Source organism: Hibiscus syriacus, unplaced genomic scaffold (genome assembly GCF_006381635.1).
Source record: "Hibiscus syriacus cultivar Baekdansim isolate YM2019G1 unplaced genomic scaffold, ASM638163v2 tig00110271_pilon, whole genome shotgun sequence".
Taxonomy (NCBI): Eukaryota; Viridiplantae; Streptophyta; class Magnoliopsida; order Malvales; family Malvaceae; genus Hibiscus; species Hibiscus syriacus.
Window position 1 is genome coordinate 1163701 of NW_024062657.1, and position 14550 is coordinate 1178250.

Here is a 14550-nt window from a genome sequence, read left to right on the forward strand (position 1 = left end):
CCTTGTTTATAGTACCAAACCTGACAGTCAAGGTGGTTGTTGGTTGAGGGTCTATTTCATGGTGTATTGAGAACGTGGGTGTCTCATAGGTGTATGTTACTTTGACTAGTTGTTTTTCTATTGGGGCTGTACTTTATGGACACTTTGTTTTTTTTCCCCGGTGACAAGATTTGACCTGAGGTGACCTTAACAAATGCCGAGTAGGGGGCCATTGTGTAATCTGGAAGGAGAACCGATAGCGAAACCAAGAGAGGTGAGAGAGGAATTTTCTCTCAATAACCATCATATTCTTAAAAAAAAACATTAATTTACTCTAGTAGTATCATCAAAAATTTAGAATTTGTAAGCTGTATTTATATTTAGGGTAAAATGCATAAATTGTCCCCCGATTATAAAGTATTATTTTGTTGAGTATTCGACTATTAAAAGTTACAAAATGATCATTCGATTATAAGATATTATACTTTGTTGAGTTCATCGACTATTAAAAATTACAAAATAGTCACTCGATTATTCATATGTTCCAAACTCGTCCTGTTTCGTTAAAATATCGGTGATCGTCTGAGCTGGACGTTAACATATATTGACTGAGATATATTAATCGTTTGAGATTCTAAGATCAGATTTTATCATATTCAGTCAACAATTTAACGTTCAGCTCAGATTGTCGTCAAATTTTTAACGGAAAAGGACGAGTTTGGAACATATGAATAGTCAGATGATCATTTTGTAGCTTTTAATAGTCGAGGGACTTAATAAAGCAATGTCTATAATTGAAGGATCATTTTGTAACTTTTAATAGCCGAGAGACTCAATAAAATAGTACCCTATAGTCGGGAGACCATTTGTGTACTTTACCCATATATTTATTCCATATTTATATATGATGCATGAATATGTTTTTGATATTTTTATAAAATTAAAAGTTTATACTGATCACAAACATTTGAAAAATAAAATAAAATAAATAAACATGGATGGCAGATATACTCAATTAGTACATGCCATTAACAATGAACTGTAAAAGAATCAAATTTGAGAAGAGCTTACAGACAAACTGAAACTGCATAGTTTTTCATTTTGTTGAAAGAGATCAGAATTAAGAAATCTATTCTAACAAGCATTCACTCACTCTTCAGGCAATGGTTAAAAAATCAACTAAGAGCAGCAACCCGTCTTCTGGTTAACAGGTTGTCCTCGTATCTGCACCATCGATGGCCTCTCATTGTTTACCGCCGGCTGACTCGCCATCCTGCCGAGAAAAGTCGAAACAACATGGATAGTAATCGGAATCCGGAACGAAAACATCAACAATGAGTAGTGAGTACCATGCCCAAATGAAGTACCTGTTCTTAATATCACCGGCCATTGCCATAAAAGCCTGCTCCACATTAGTAGCATTCTTTGCACTAGTCTCCATAAATGGAATGCCAAGTTCGTCTGCAAAGGCCTATTCACACAACATTATGGATGCGACTGTGCTGGTTTGCTTACAGTTCATGAAAATAATGCAGAACATAGAGTTGAACCACGATTACCTTGGCTGTTTCGTATGGAACCGCCTTTTTAGCAGTAAGATCACACTTGTTTCCGACCAGAAGCTTGTTCACGTTCCCGCTCGCGTATCGATTGATTTCGTTCAACCATTGTTTCACATTGTGGAAGCTCGCTTGATCGGTAACATCATAAACTATCTGCCAGATGTGGAACCAATATTACAGACTCGACCATAATACACGAAAAAGAGGACAACGATGAAGAAGCTTGTCAAGAGAACGTACTATAATGCCATGTGCCCCTCGGTAGTAGCTGCTAGTGATCGTCCGGAACCGTTCTTGCCCTGCAGTATCCCACTGCATGTTTCAGCAGCTAGATTAGCAACAGAAAAAGAATGGAAGATATTACGGTGAAGATTTAAAGAAGGAAAGATTCTTACAATTTGAAGTTTTAGAGTTTTCCCATCTTGCTCCACAGTGCGTATTTTCTGTACAGGATAGAACAAACATATAAGTCGAAAAATTCGAATAAAAAGATCGATTAATTTCACCTACGGATCAGAAATGCTCACAAAATCGACGCCAATGGTGCTTATATAACTCTCCAGATATGAATCATCCTGTAGTTGAGCGGTAGAAAATGCAGTCAGATTGGACACTACAAAATTTACTGATGAAGAGTAAGCACCATAAACTGATGAAAACAGTACAAATAAATTAATTGTTGCAGTGAAAGCTTACGGAAAATCTCAGAAGAAGACACGATTTGCCAACCCCAGAGTCTCCTATTAGCAAAAGCTTGAATAAATAGTCACTGCACAAACAAGTTAAAAACTTGTTAACATTTCAACTAAACAAGAAGTCGAAATAAAATCCATGTACTTGTTCGACAAGATCGATGCATGTACTTGTTGATAGTCTGAGTAAGAAAATAGTAGTCTTAAATGGTTCGCCCTCTCTTAATTGAACGGAGAACCTTAATTGGTGGTAGTCTGGAGAAAGGAAAGAAAACAACTGAAGAAAACGATGAACACCGGGTGTGAAATTGAAGATACTCTCATTCAGTCTTACATGTACAGGTATTGGGTGGTTGGTGTCGATAAGACAGTCCTAGAACTGATGGCTATTGAAGGATTGACAGATGGGTAGATTTAAAGGGTCAGATAATAGATTTAACTAGTGAAACTGTGGTCAAAACAACCACCAACTATAACTTTCCATCCGATCTAAAAAAGATGAACCAAATAAGACCAGTACCTTCATGATAAGACGATCAACAATATTAAATCGAAAACCCTAAACATAGAAATTCTAACATTCAAACAACACCTTAGGCACAAAATTGCAGGAACACTGTTCCCGTGATGCATAGGACATGAAATACAATGAAATGTAGGATAGATCAGTCTATAATAAGGTTATATGATTTCATTGCAATACAAAAATATCATAAAGCAGACATTGAGAACTCCAGAACCAGCACTCAACATTTCTTTGATCAGAATTCAACAATCAAACCCCACAATTCAGCTTTGTTTTCTGATTAAAATGGACAAAATTCTGATAAAGGGATAACTTTTAATAAAAAGATGTAGCATTTACCATAAGTAACAAACACCCAATTTCTTTAATATCATAACTGCTGCAGATCTAAACAAATTACAAAACCACTACTCAGTTTGGGTACCGAAAAGAACATCAGATACAGAACATTCTCGACAGAAAAAGGAACCAATTATGGCAAAGAAAGAAGAAAAACATAAGCAAACAAAGAATAACAAATCCAGTGATGATGAAGCATACTATTCAGCGTTCATGACTGTTGGTTTGACCGAACACGAGCCTGCCTGCCTGCTTGATGGGACCAGTTACTGACAAAAAAGGCAAATAAAAATAAAATAAAATTTAGAGCTTTGCCTTGTTTTGTTATTGTTTTTATTGCGGTTGAGTGGAAAAGAGAGACAGAAAGCGAAGAAGATTTTTGTTTGGAACAAGAATAAAGTTTGTTAGACATGTCCGAAAACTTTGCATTTTATAGTGGCATCCTATGAATTCCCAAGTCAAACCCAGATAAATCACCATATCTTTATTAAGAAAAGAGTTAATTGTATCATATCTCTCCAAACTATAACTTTCATTTTAAATTGATCGTTAAACTTTTGAGGATTCTAATTTGATCTCTAAACTATGACTATCATTCTAAATTAGTCCTTAAACTTTTGCATATTCAAATTGTATCCCTAAATTATAACCCTTTATCTAAATTGGTCCCTAAACTTTTAAACATTCCAATTGCACCCTCAAATTCATCCAAATATGTAATTAGCTTCAACCATCATTTAACCTAATTTTTTTAAAAACATGTAATAATATAACTTGACCTAACGATTTTATTAACAAGGGATACGATTAATATATGCATATAGTTTGGGATGAAATTAGAATGTTCAGAAAATTTGGGGATCAATTTAGACTGAAAGTTATAGTTTGGGGATGAAATTGAAATGTCCAAAAGTTTAAGGACTAATTTAGAATGATAGTCATAGTATAGGGATAAAATTAAAATATTTAAAAGTTTAAGAACCAATTTAAAATAAGAGTTATACTTTGAGGATATGTAATGCAATTAACTCTTAAGAAAATTATATGTATTTGAAATTACTATTTAGGTTAACTTATCGTAAAGTATTAACCGATTTTTTCTTAAAATTGTAACTGTAATATATATATAGTTTTTATGAAAATTTTAAGGGTGAGATTATGCACGTTACTTTTTCTTTTCTTTTTTTTTTTTTAGAATTTTAGGCTAAAGCCATGAGTTTATGTGTATATAAGCTTACAATATGGAGGACCTAAAACATCCCGAGAAATAGTAGCAAGTAAGTTTATTGGTGGCGAGTCAAGCGCAATCTGATCGGCTAGCATGTTGGCTTCTCGGGGTGTCCATATGATGTCTGTAATCCAACTCTGTTGCCTGAGCTGATGAATGGCTCTAATAAGAGAGAAGGAGCTGGGCGGAGCGTTAGTTGAGTCCAGGGTTTCGAATCGTAGTCGCGGTCATATTTTCGGTTATTTCGGATTTACTGTGATTGTGGCCGTCGCGGACGCTATTGCGGTCGTCGCGGGTAATTCGGACGGCGGCGAAACCACTATATCGCAGCCGAAATCGCTGTTGCGAACCGTTTTTTAAAATCCTGGTCGAGTCAACAAGGCCAACTGCCTCGAAGCTATCTGAATGAAGCTGTAGGAATTCAAAGCCACCTATCCAAGCAGTCTGAAGTCCGATGAAGATGGCCCACAGTTCAGCCTGGAGGGTATTGGTGATGCTAATTAATTTCTGGAAATCAGTTAGCCATCTACCCTCACAATCAGGTATTACTCCTCCAATTGTGGTGTGGTTAGTTGAAGGCGATACCAAAGCATCAACATTGACTGTATACCAACCTTGTTGAGGCTGTTTCCATTGGATTAAAGATGGAGTATTCTGTGGAGGAGCAAGGCTGGGTTTGTGGCTGCCATGAAAGAATTTAGCCCAAAGTTTACCATGTGCAAGGATAGAATCAATGGGACGCGGAGTTTTGTTAAACACCAGGTCATTGCGGGTCTTCAATAGATGTCAGGCCAGGGATCGGAAAGTTATATTCCATGAGACATCGATGGAGGCAAGGAGATGCATGCTGTTTATATTCAAATGCAACCAGTCAAGCAAATCCCTGGGGAGAAAATCAGTCGAGAAACAGCACCGGGGATAGTTCTATTCCAGAATGAGCGAGCCAGGGGGCAATCTCTAAGACGTGGAGAGTGGTTTCATCAGGGTGTCCACAGTCCGGGCAAGATGAGTCAACTGTGAAGGATCTCTGGCTCTTTACGAGTTGGTCATGAGTTTTCGACGGTAAACAGTCCAAAGGAAAAGGCGCACTCGTTCAGGAGCCTGGAGGCGCCAGATTTGGTTCCAAATTGGGAGCTTATTATCCCAGGTGTGCTCGGTTAAGTTACAGTATGTAGACTTGTTACTAAATTGTTGTTTTCGCCCCTATCGCTAGAGGCAAGAGTCAAGACCAGCTCTATCAGAAGGGGGTTTGATACCCAAAATGTAAGGTATTGAAAAGCTAACAAAAAGGGCGGAGAGAGCTTCAATGTTCCAGTGTCCATCAATAGAAACCAAATCTGATAAGCTAATGTTCTCATTAATCACAGCAGAGCCGAAGAAGCAACCCAAATGTCGTCCCAAATGTGGATTGTGTGGCCATCACCAATGGACCACGCAATATTGGAGAGAATCCTAAACATTGCACAGGCCACGCCAAAGAGAAGAACAGTTTGGGCAGTGTATTTACAGGGGACAAATATCATGAACCTTATATTTCTCGCGAAGTAGGGAAATCCAATAAGAGTTGCGATCGGTCACGGTCACTAGGCATAGCCCAATTTCATCGTGAAAGCCAAATTGTGATCATGAGTTTTATGGAAGCCAAGGCCACCACAATCTATTGGTTGGCAAGTTGCTTCCCAATTGACGAGAGAAGGTTTGTGAGTTGTAGAATTCGAACCCCAAATGAACCGATGAATAAAAGCCTCAATTGCAAGCAAACGTTTTTGGGAAAAACACAAGTTTGCATAAAATATATTGGTATAGCCTCCAGGATGGATTTGGCAAACGTGATTCGGCCGGCAAGCAAGAGGGTGTGAACGGACCAACCATTCAACTTGGCTCGCATCTTATCAAGAATGAAATCATAATCTGAACATTTGACTCGCTTATAGATGACAGGAACGCCAAGATAAGTCCCCATGGAGTCAACAACTTGGAAGCCAAGCTTAGAAGAGATAGAGAATTTTATGGCATCCTCGGTGTGAGGGGAGAAGAAAATATGAGTTTTCCTTTTGCTAACTTTGGGTCTTGAGAATTTGCCAAATTCCAAGAGGATATAAGAAATAATGTCAGATTGATCTTCAGAGGTTTTGGCATAGAGAATGAGATCATCAGCGAAGAAGAGGTGAGAGATTGTCGTTCCTTGTCTAATGAAACAAAAGACTGCCATACTTTCATCTCAACAGCGTGGTCAATGTAGTGTCCGAATCGTTCCATAGCCAAAACAAAGAGATAAGGGGAGAGGGGGTCCCTTTGGCGGACACCACGCTCGGGTTTGAAAGTATTAGAATACTCACCATTCCATTGAATCACCATGGACGACAAAATGAGGCAGTGCATGATGAAATGGATCAATCCCGAAGGGAAGCCTGCACACGTGAGAGTCACATTAATAAAATCCTAACGCATCCGGTCAAAGGCCTTTTCAAGATTTACTTTAATTTCCATCCAGCCAGGGTTGCCTTTGGAGTGGCGCATGGAGTGAGCAATCTCCTGCTTGATAATAATGTTTTCGGTTATTGAACGGCCATATATGAAGCTAGTCTGGTCCTGTTTAATAATGAGAGGCATAATCTGTTTCATTCGTCTGACAATGACCTTGGTGAGGAGTTATTATATTACAGTGCACAAGCTGATGGGTCTGAAATTAGAGAAAGTTTTCGGAGTCTCCATCTTTGGGATGAGGACAAGAATGGTTTTGTTGAGATCCGCCTCCATGTCTTTACCAGTGAAGATATCACGAATAACCCGACAAATAGTGTTACCGACTAATTTCCATTGTGATTGAAAAAATTGGGCATGGAGGCCATCGTGTCCAGGAGCTTTGAGAGGCGACATGTCAAATAACGCGTCTCCAATTTCCATGTCAGTAGGTGCGACATCAAGGGCAGCAAGCATCGGGGTTGGCATATGTGGAAATTTATTTGGGGCCAAAAAGGCACCATGCGTCACAGTTTCAGAGGAGAAAATGCCCTTGAAAACCCTGACTGCTTCACTCTTGAGAACATCACCGTCGTGACACCAATTTCCATCTGCAAGCTTGAGGGTCGAGATTTTAAGCTTCTGTTTATGAATTTGGGCTTTGCAGTGGAAGTACTTAGTGTTGCAATCACCGGAAGTAATCCAATTTGACCTTGGCCTTTGTTTCCATAGTTTCTCTTCATCATCAAGGAGGCGTTCCAATTAAAGAAAGAGTTGGGATTCAAGAGAAACAAAATAAGAAGAGTGTCGACGGAAGAGCGCCTTTTGAATACCCCTAAGGCGGGCCATAATGATGCGTTTCTTTGTGCCAATGTATCCGAAAATTATCTTGTTCCAAGTATCAGCAGCTAGAGTGAAGGAACCCATAGTTTCAGAAAGATTTGGAGTAGGGACCCAATTATCCATAAGCATTCGGGAGAAGTCTTCATGATTCAACAAACTGGAGAACTATCGAAAGTGAGAGCTAGACTTGTTGGTGCCACGTTTGCCAACCTGGAGGAGTAAAGGCCTATGATCAGACCTCATGCGAAGAAGGTGCGTAACACAGGAGGCGTGAAAAGACTCATCCCAAAGAGTATTACAGAGGACGTGCTCAAGCCGAGCATGAGTGTTTCCTCTAGAACAGGTAAAAGAAGGTCCCTGAAAACCCATGTCACGGATGCCACTGTAAAAAACAAAGTCTTGAAAATCATTTTTGGGCCTGGATGAGATAGCACACCCCATTCGATCCGAGGAAGAAAGGGTTGCGTTGAAGTCTCCCAAAATAATCCATGGAGAGTTTATGGAAGTGGCAATAAAACGAAGGTGGTGCCATAGAGCATAGCGTTTGGTGGCGTTCGGGCTTCCATAAACAATAGTGGCTAAGAAAGTGGCATTATCCTGAGAGTAGAATATCTGACAGTGGATGAATTGAAGATGATTAATGAGCACATTGACCTGAACAAAGTTATACCAACACAACCAAATTCCTCCAGAGAAGCCAACGACTTCAACACGGTGAGAGTGGTGGAAACCCAGGGAAGAGATAATAGAATCGACTCTCTTGCCACTGATGCGTGGCTCAACAAAAGCAACTAAGTCTGGGCGATTATCGCGCAAGAACTGATTAGCAACAGTAATAAACTTCAGATGTTCACAACCTTGGACATTCCAACAAAAGAATTTAAGATTCATTAAGCAAATATAAAAGAAATGGGTCATACCAATGATCATTCAATCATAGCAGTGGCTTGCTCATCATTTGCGGCCACATAATCAAGGCCTCTGGCGTCATCACTTTTAGTTGAAAGATGGTCGTTTTGGACCACTTTAGCCCCTGTAGGTTGTAGGTCGTGCATGGGGATGTCGGATGGGTCCCCCAAGTCATCAGGTGTCGAAGAGTGTTAGATGTTTGAGTTGGAATTATTAGATAGGATAAATGTTATGTGCTTCATTTTATCCAGCAAAGAGGAGGTGTGTGTAAGCGGTTAGTTGCGTTCATTGTCATAGGGTGTGCGAGACTTCAGGATGGTCATCGGGGGAGTAACCTTGGATATGGTCAGCGGTTTACGAACAGCCACATGGGCGGGAGCATTGGTAGTTTTGGGACCAGGGGTCAAAACTCCCTTGCCCATAGTAAATGTCTTCGAATGAGAGGAGGATGGATTGGTTAGTGGAGCTAGAGGTTTAGGTCTTGTTGGTTCGTGTTGTGTGGTTGTATCATTGTTATCTTCGGTAAGACCATATATGGAACTGAATCTGGAGCCCTTAACAATGGATTCAGATTTTTTAGCATGTTGTTCAGTTGAGGTATGAGAAGGTTTGCGTGGGCGACGTTCAACCATCATCCATGGCCCATACAATTATTCTTTATCAGTCGATAGTTCCTTTGGTGGAGTAGGTGTCACGGTTGGTGGAGGTGTCACGGTTTGTTTGTTGATATTGGTCGACGGGCACATCTCCGAGCCATGCCCATATTTTTCGCATATAAAGCAAATATGGGGAAGAGCTTCATATTTAACGATTTGTACCCGTTCGCTGATAAGAATCTTGGAGATCAAAGGCTTATTTATGTCTAAGGTGATAGCCATTCTAGCAAAGCGGCCTCGACGTCCGCTATCAGTTTGATAATCAATTCGCGCAACAGGATCAATACACTCGCAAATTTCAATGATAAGACTTCTTTTGTAGAGTGTAACTGGGAAACCAGGGAGACAGATCCAAGCTGTTACTTCGTTGGGTTGGGGTTGGGTTGTGGAGAAATCAGGTGACCATGGTTCGATAGTCAAGTAGTGTCCAAAGACTGTCCAAGGGCCCTCTGCTAGGGTTTAAGGTAATCAGTACGTGTACGGAACGTTACAAGGAAGTAATTGTTCTCAATGTACATTAATTTAATCAGTTGGGTTGGTTTCCACATATCATATATCTGGGTACGTAGAGTGTTATAGCCAATTCTACGTCCAAGAAGTTTAATGATGATTGTCAGATCAAAGGATTTCTTCGCAAGAGCCTGGTTTCGACTCTAGAAGTTTATGGGGATCCACGCCTCGCATAACATCTCCTTGCAAGTCAAGATCTTCGTCGTCAGCTATCTCATTTTCCTCTGGGATGGTGTAAACTTTGTCCTTCATGAGGGTATCTTTGTAGGATATCGACTTGGTGTGGCAGGTGGAGCAGTTGTGGCATTAGGGTTTTCAGTAGGGTTTGGTTGATCAGTGGAGGTTGAGGGTAACAGATTGAGTGGTTTCCATGGCAACATCCTCCGAAGGAGGAGAAGAACCACTTGCTTCTGGAGGTTCTTTGCTGTGGCGACGGAGCTTTTTTGAGGAACGATCATTGGTGGCTACCACAAGATCGGCGGCAGGGTTAAGGAAAGTTTGCATATTAGGGCTTTTAATCATATGTTTTTTTTAAAAAAATTGGAACGACATAGAAAAGATTAGCATAGCCCCTGCACAAGGATGACATGCACAAATCGAGAAAATTATGTATATTATTTTTTCTTTTACATTTTTACTAGGATTTTTTCCAGGTTAATTGCCGTATAAAATTTGGAGTAAACTATAAAAAATATATATATAGTTTTAAAACTAACGTTTTAATCATTAATGTGATTGATTTATAATAAATTGGTCACTCGACGTTAATATTAATTAATGTGACTGATGGAAAGTTTATGTGATGCGTTAACCGCTAACCTGACAACGTCAATTGCCACGTTAGAGAGCCCATTTAGATTGATCAATCATCTCTTCAACTGTAAATAAAGGAAACCAAATCCCTAATATCTAATTTACCATATTTGTGTTTCATCATCCCTTTTGCAAAGAATTTCTAAAGTAAAACTAAGAAATCAAACGTTTACGATGAAGATGGAAGACCTCATGGACGTGCCACTTTGTAACTGTGAACACCCAACTAAGGTGATCACTGCTTGGACGAACGACAATTGTGGGAGGAGGTTCTTTGGTCGCTGAAATTATTGGAGAAGGATGACCAAAAAATGACATTTTTTTTATTGGGAGAAAATTGTGGGAAGAGTTTTCATGATAGAGTTGCTAAAAAAACTGAGAGACATGGAGAGGAGAATGAGAAATGATAAGATTTTTGGAATATTCTGCTTTGGTTTTATGTCTTTACAAGCTTTCGGTTAGCAAGTGAAAAATTTTGCTGTCAGTGAAATCACGCTTTGGATGGATTAAAGTTTTTTTTTAATCGAAGAATACATTTTGTTGAAAAATAATGCTTTCCTGTTGAATGGTGGATTGTATGGATTTTCAAGCAATCAGTATGCTTAGGGTGTTATGAAGCTTCTTGTAATGGTGAATTTAACAGGTTCTTATGTTCTCTTTTTTAATCCTATTGGTAATTATGAAATGAATTTTTTTGTATTAAACTACAAGAATAATCGAATTAACTTCAAATGAAATGAAAATAAGAAAAGCGATAATCAAATTAACTTCAAAATCAATTGTTCAAAAATTGATTTGAATGCAAATTTGCATTAGTTTAATATCACATTAAGTCTAAGTTGATACAATTCAAAATCAACTATAAAACCTATACATAATACCATACCATTATATGGACAAAAGAATGACTTAGTATGATTTAAACACCCAAAATAGGGGTGCTCGGGTCCTATAAAATCCCTTGTAATCAACACAAAAAGGGGATCACAAGATTTTCACTAAAAATTACACAAAAAAATACGAGGAAGGGAGGCAAAAAATACATGTGGAAAATATAGGGGTGGATACCGGGTTCATTCGACGAAAATACGAGAGGAAAAATCGAGGGAGATCAAAACAGTTTCGAAATCAGCATAGTACCAAAAACCCAAAAAAATTGAGGAAAAAGAACGAGAGCCTACCTTTTTCATTGGTCGTCGGGAACTTAAGGGTCGTCGGAGGTTGAGTCACCCAAGGGCGTTGGTGTTTGGTCCCCAATTGCATTGATCGTTGGAGAGTATTCAGTGGGTTACAGAGAGCTTATTTCTCTCTTTTTAATTTTGGGTTTAAGTTCTGCGTGAATTAGACTCAAATGTTTTGATATGTTTCCATTTCTTTTGTATCGGGAGAATTGCTTGCTTGGTCACTTGGCATTTGATGAGTTATGTTAACTTTACTTTTCCTTTAAGTCTGACACTATATTATGCATATAATCCATTTTGGTCCTTGTTTCAGATTTCTGTATCTTTTGGATTTGGCCCCGTTTTTTCATGCGTGTCCTTTCTTAGTAATCGATCACTTGTTTTACCTTATTTTGTTTATTTTACATTTGTTTAAATGTTGGTCTTGTTTAATATCATGAACTAACGACATTTCCGATGTTCCTTTTTTATAATATTTGCATAATGATCAATTATTGCTTATTTAATATATTCCATTTATAAGGATTTACGTACTGCTTACATTTATAATATATGTATTCTGTGTTCGTATAAATTATGTAATATATTTTTATTTTATTTTATTTTCCCTCTTGATTTTTTTATTTATCATTTATTATTTATTATTATTATTTTTCTTTTCATTCTTATGTTTTTTTGTTTGATTTATTTAAATATTTATTTATTCTTTTTTATCTAACATTTTCGACACTTTTTAGAAAAATATTAATCAATCAAAGGTAAGCAATTCGAATCGAGTTTTAAATTTTAATTTTAATTTTTAATTTTAATTTTTAATTTTCACAATTAAAGACAATCGACAAATTAATTGGTACCAAAAGGGCGGTTCAAGGGTGCTAATCCTTCCTTGACCGTAACCGACTCCCGAACCCGATTCATTTCTGGTACGACGCAGATCAGGTAAGAAATAGGGTATCCGATCAACCCATTTGTTTTAAAATAAATGATCGGTGGCGACTCTAACCCAATCAATCCAAGTCGAAGCCCAATTCCGGGGTTCAACCGAAAGACGGTTCCGACAGGCTGCCGACTCTGCTGGAGACAAGTAAGTGAGTCAGGCCGAAATTAATTTTCGGTTGTCTTTTTATGTGAAAATGGTAAATTTAAATTTAAATTTAAATTTATTTATTCGATTCCAATTATTTACCTTTGATTATTTTTCAAATAAATAGTTGTACTAACGTTTTGTAATGATTACAGATTTTTCAAAGTTTTCATCTCTAGCTCTATGCCCGAGCTTCGAACCCGTTTTAAGTAGGGGTGAAAACGACGCATTCGTGTGAATTTATTCACCGCATATGCCTAGCAATTATCCTTCGGGATTCATATACCTTATGTCTTCGTGTGAATTTATTCTCCGCATAGACATAAGGGAATGTGTCCTCTCGAGTTTAACTTAGTCCACACAAGCCTGTGATGGGTTTAGGACTAAGGGTCTGGTAAACCCAAGGGGGCACCGGCAAGGAGAACTCGGGTACCATTTTTTAGAACCTAAACCGGGAGACTATGGAGGATTCGCTCCCACCCCAAAACCTCATTCCAAACCCTAGGCTACTTTGTTTCCGGCTTTATTTTCTATTCAAAGTATGCGAACTAGACAAATATGCGGTTAGGATTTGTTTGAAATTAGCATGCGGGATAGAGATCATGTATGGGTAGGAATTAAAGCATGTGGGGTAAACATCATGTGGGGTATGACTTTTATTTTTTCATGATTATTTTTTATTATTTTCACCTCACTAACTCTTTTCATTTTTTTTATTTTATTTTCATCACTTGCATCATTTAAAAGAGGTGTTGATCCACAAAAAACGTGTTTGCTAAACATGAATAATCTGCATTAATGGATAAAGGGGTTGTAATACAAGAGATGAAAATGCAGAGGATAGTCTACAAGGAGACTATGTGTCGCATTTAATCCAAAAGACGTGGTGCTCATAATTGAAGAGTATATCACTATACTGCACTATAAAGGACTCAATAAACGGGGTCTACATCAAGCACAATGAAAGTCTATCATTGAATAACTGACTGGCAGAAGTTGCAGGGGCAAGATGAAGACCACTGATCTTAGGAGTCACTTCAAAGATGACAATGGCAAAACGATAACTGAAATTGGAGACCATTACTGACGAATTCAAGAAACAGACAAATGGACTCCACATAGTTCCTATCAATTAAGGGCTCCAATGACGTATTCGTTGGGAACAGGCTCAACAAAAGATAAATGCCAGAGGTGCAGTGCTTCGAGACTTTTTTTGGGGGCAAACAACTCGTCATTTGCACGGTTCATACAGAGAAGCCAGAGCGGTTCGACAGGTTATTCAACCGGTGACGGATGAAGGCGGAAGACTAGTCAACATGTCAGAAGCTGCCAGAATATTTTTGTCTCTTAAAAGATAAAACACTTTTGTCCCCAATAAGGGTTATTCAGAATAACAGGCACATTTTTTGGATCAATGCCTCGGACATTTCATGCATCATGCATTTAGACATTTGGCATCTTGTTATTTTCTTTGCATTCACATTAACTAACATATACATGTCTCATCAAAAGGAGAAAATACTGGATACACCACCTCAAGCGTTGGACACACTCCATCCGCATAACACCCACCTAAAAAAGAAGAAGATAGAAGCAAGAATGGAGAAAATCGAGGAGAACATGGCAAAAGTGCAGAAAGAACTTGAAGACAAGATAAACCAGAGTACTCTGAGTACTCTGAATATAATCATGAAGAACCAAGAGTCTTTGGTTGATCAGATCGTTGCCAAGTTAGTTGGCCTACAACAGACTAGTGCGCCTGGGG

General features: G+C 38.4%; 2 protein-coding genes and 1 non-coding gene across 4 annotated transcripts; 1 reads left to right on the plus strand and 2 right to left on the minus strand.

Annotated features, from left to right (window-relative positions):
- Positions 1-1089: 1089 nt before the first annotated feature.
- LOC120115733 (GTP-binding protein YPTM2-like) lies at positions 1090-3450 on the minus strand. Of its 2 annotated transcripts, none has more exons than XM_039136351.1 (8): positions 3300-3450; positions 2238-2310; positions 2069-2116; positions 1937-1984; positions 1782-1853; positions 1539-1694; positions 1347-1440; positions 1090-1252 (listed from the first exon to the last, which is right to left on the minus strand). In XM_039136351.1, exons 1-8 carry the CDS (start codon positions 3311-3313, stop codon positions 1230-1232), a joined length of 528 nt encoding a protein of 175 aa, XP_038992282.1. In that variant the 5' UTR covers positions 3314-3450; the 3' UTR covers positions 1090-1229. The 2 variants fall into 2 exon arrangements, with proteins under 2 accessions (XP_038992282.1, XP_038992281.1); XM_039136350.1 differs by having other exon boundaries at positions 1347-1450.
- Positions 3451-9191: 5741 nt separating this feature from the next.
- LOC120115752 lies at positions 9192-9959 on the minus strand. Its single transcript, XM_039136364.1, has 2 exons — positions 9839-9959; positions 9192-9631 (listed from the first exon to the last, which is right to left on the minus strand). The coding sequence occupies exons 1-2, from the start codon at positions 9957-9959 to the stop codon at positions 9192-9194; spliced, it is 561 nt and encodes a 186-aa protein (XP_038992295.1).
- Positions 9960-10222: 263 nt separating this feature from the next.
- On the plus strand, positions 10223-10325 carry LOC120115799. The gene has a single exon (XR_005515509.1). It is a non-coding gene; the product is annotated as a U6 spliceosomal RNA (small nuclear RNA).
- The last annotated feature ends 4225 nt before the right edge of the window (positions 10326-14550 follow it).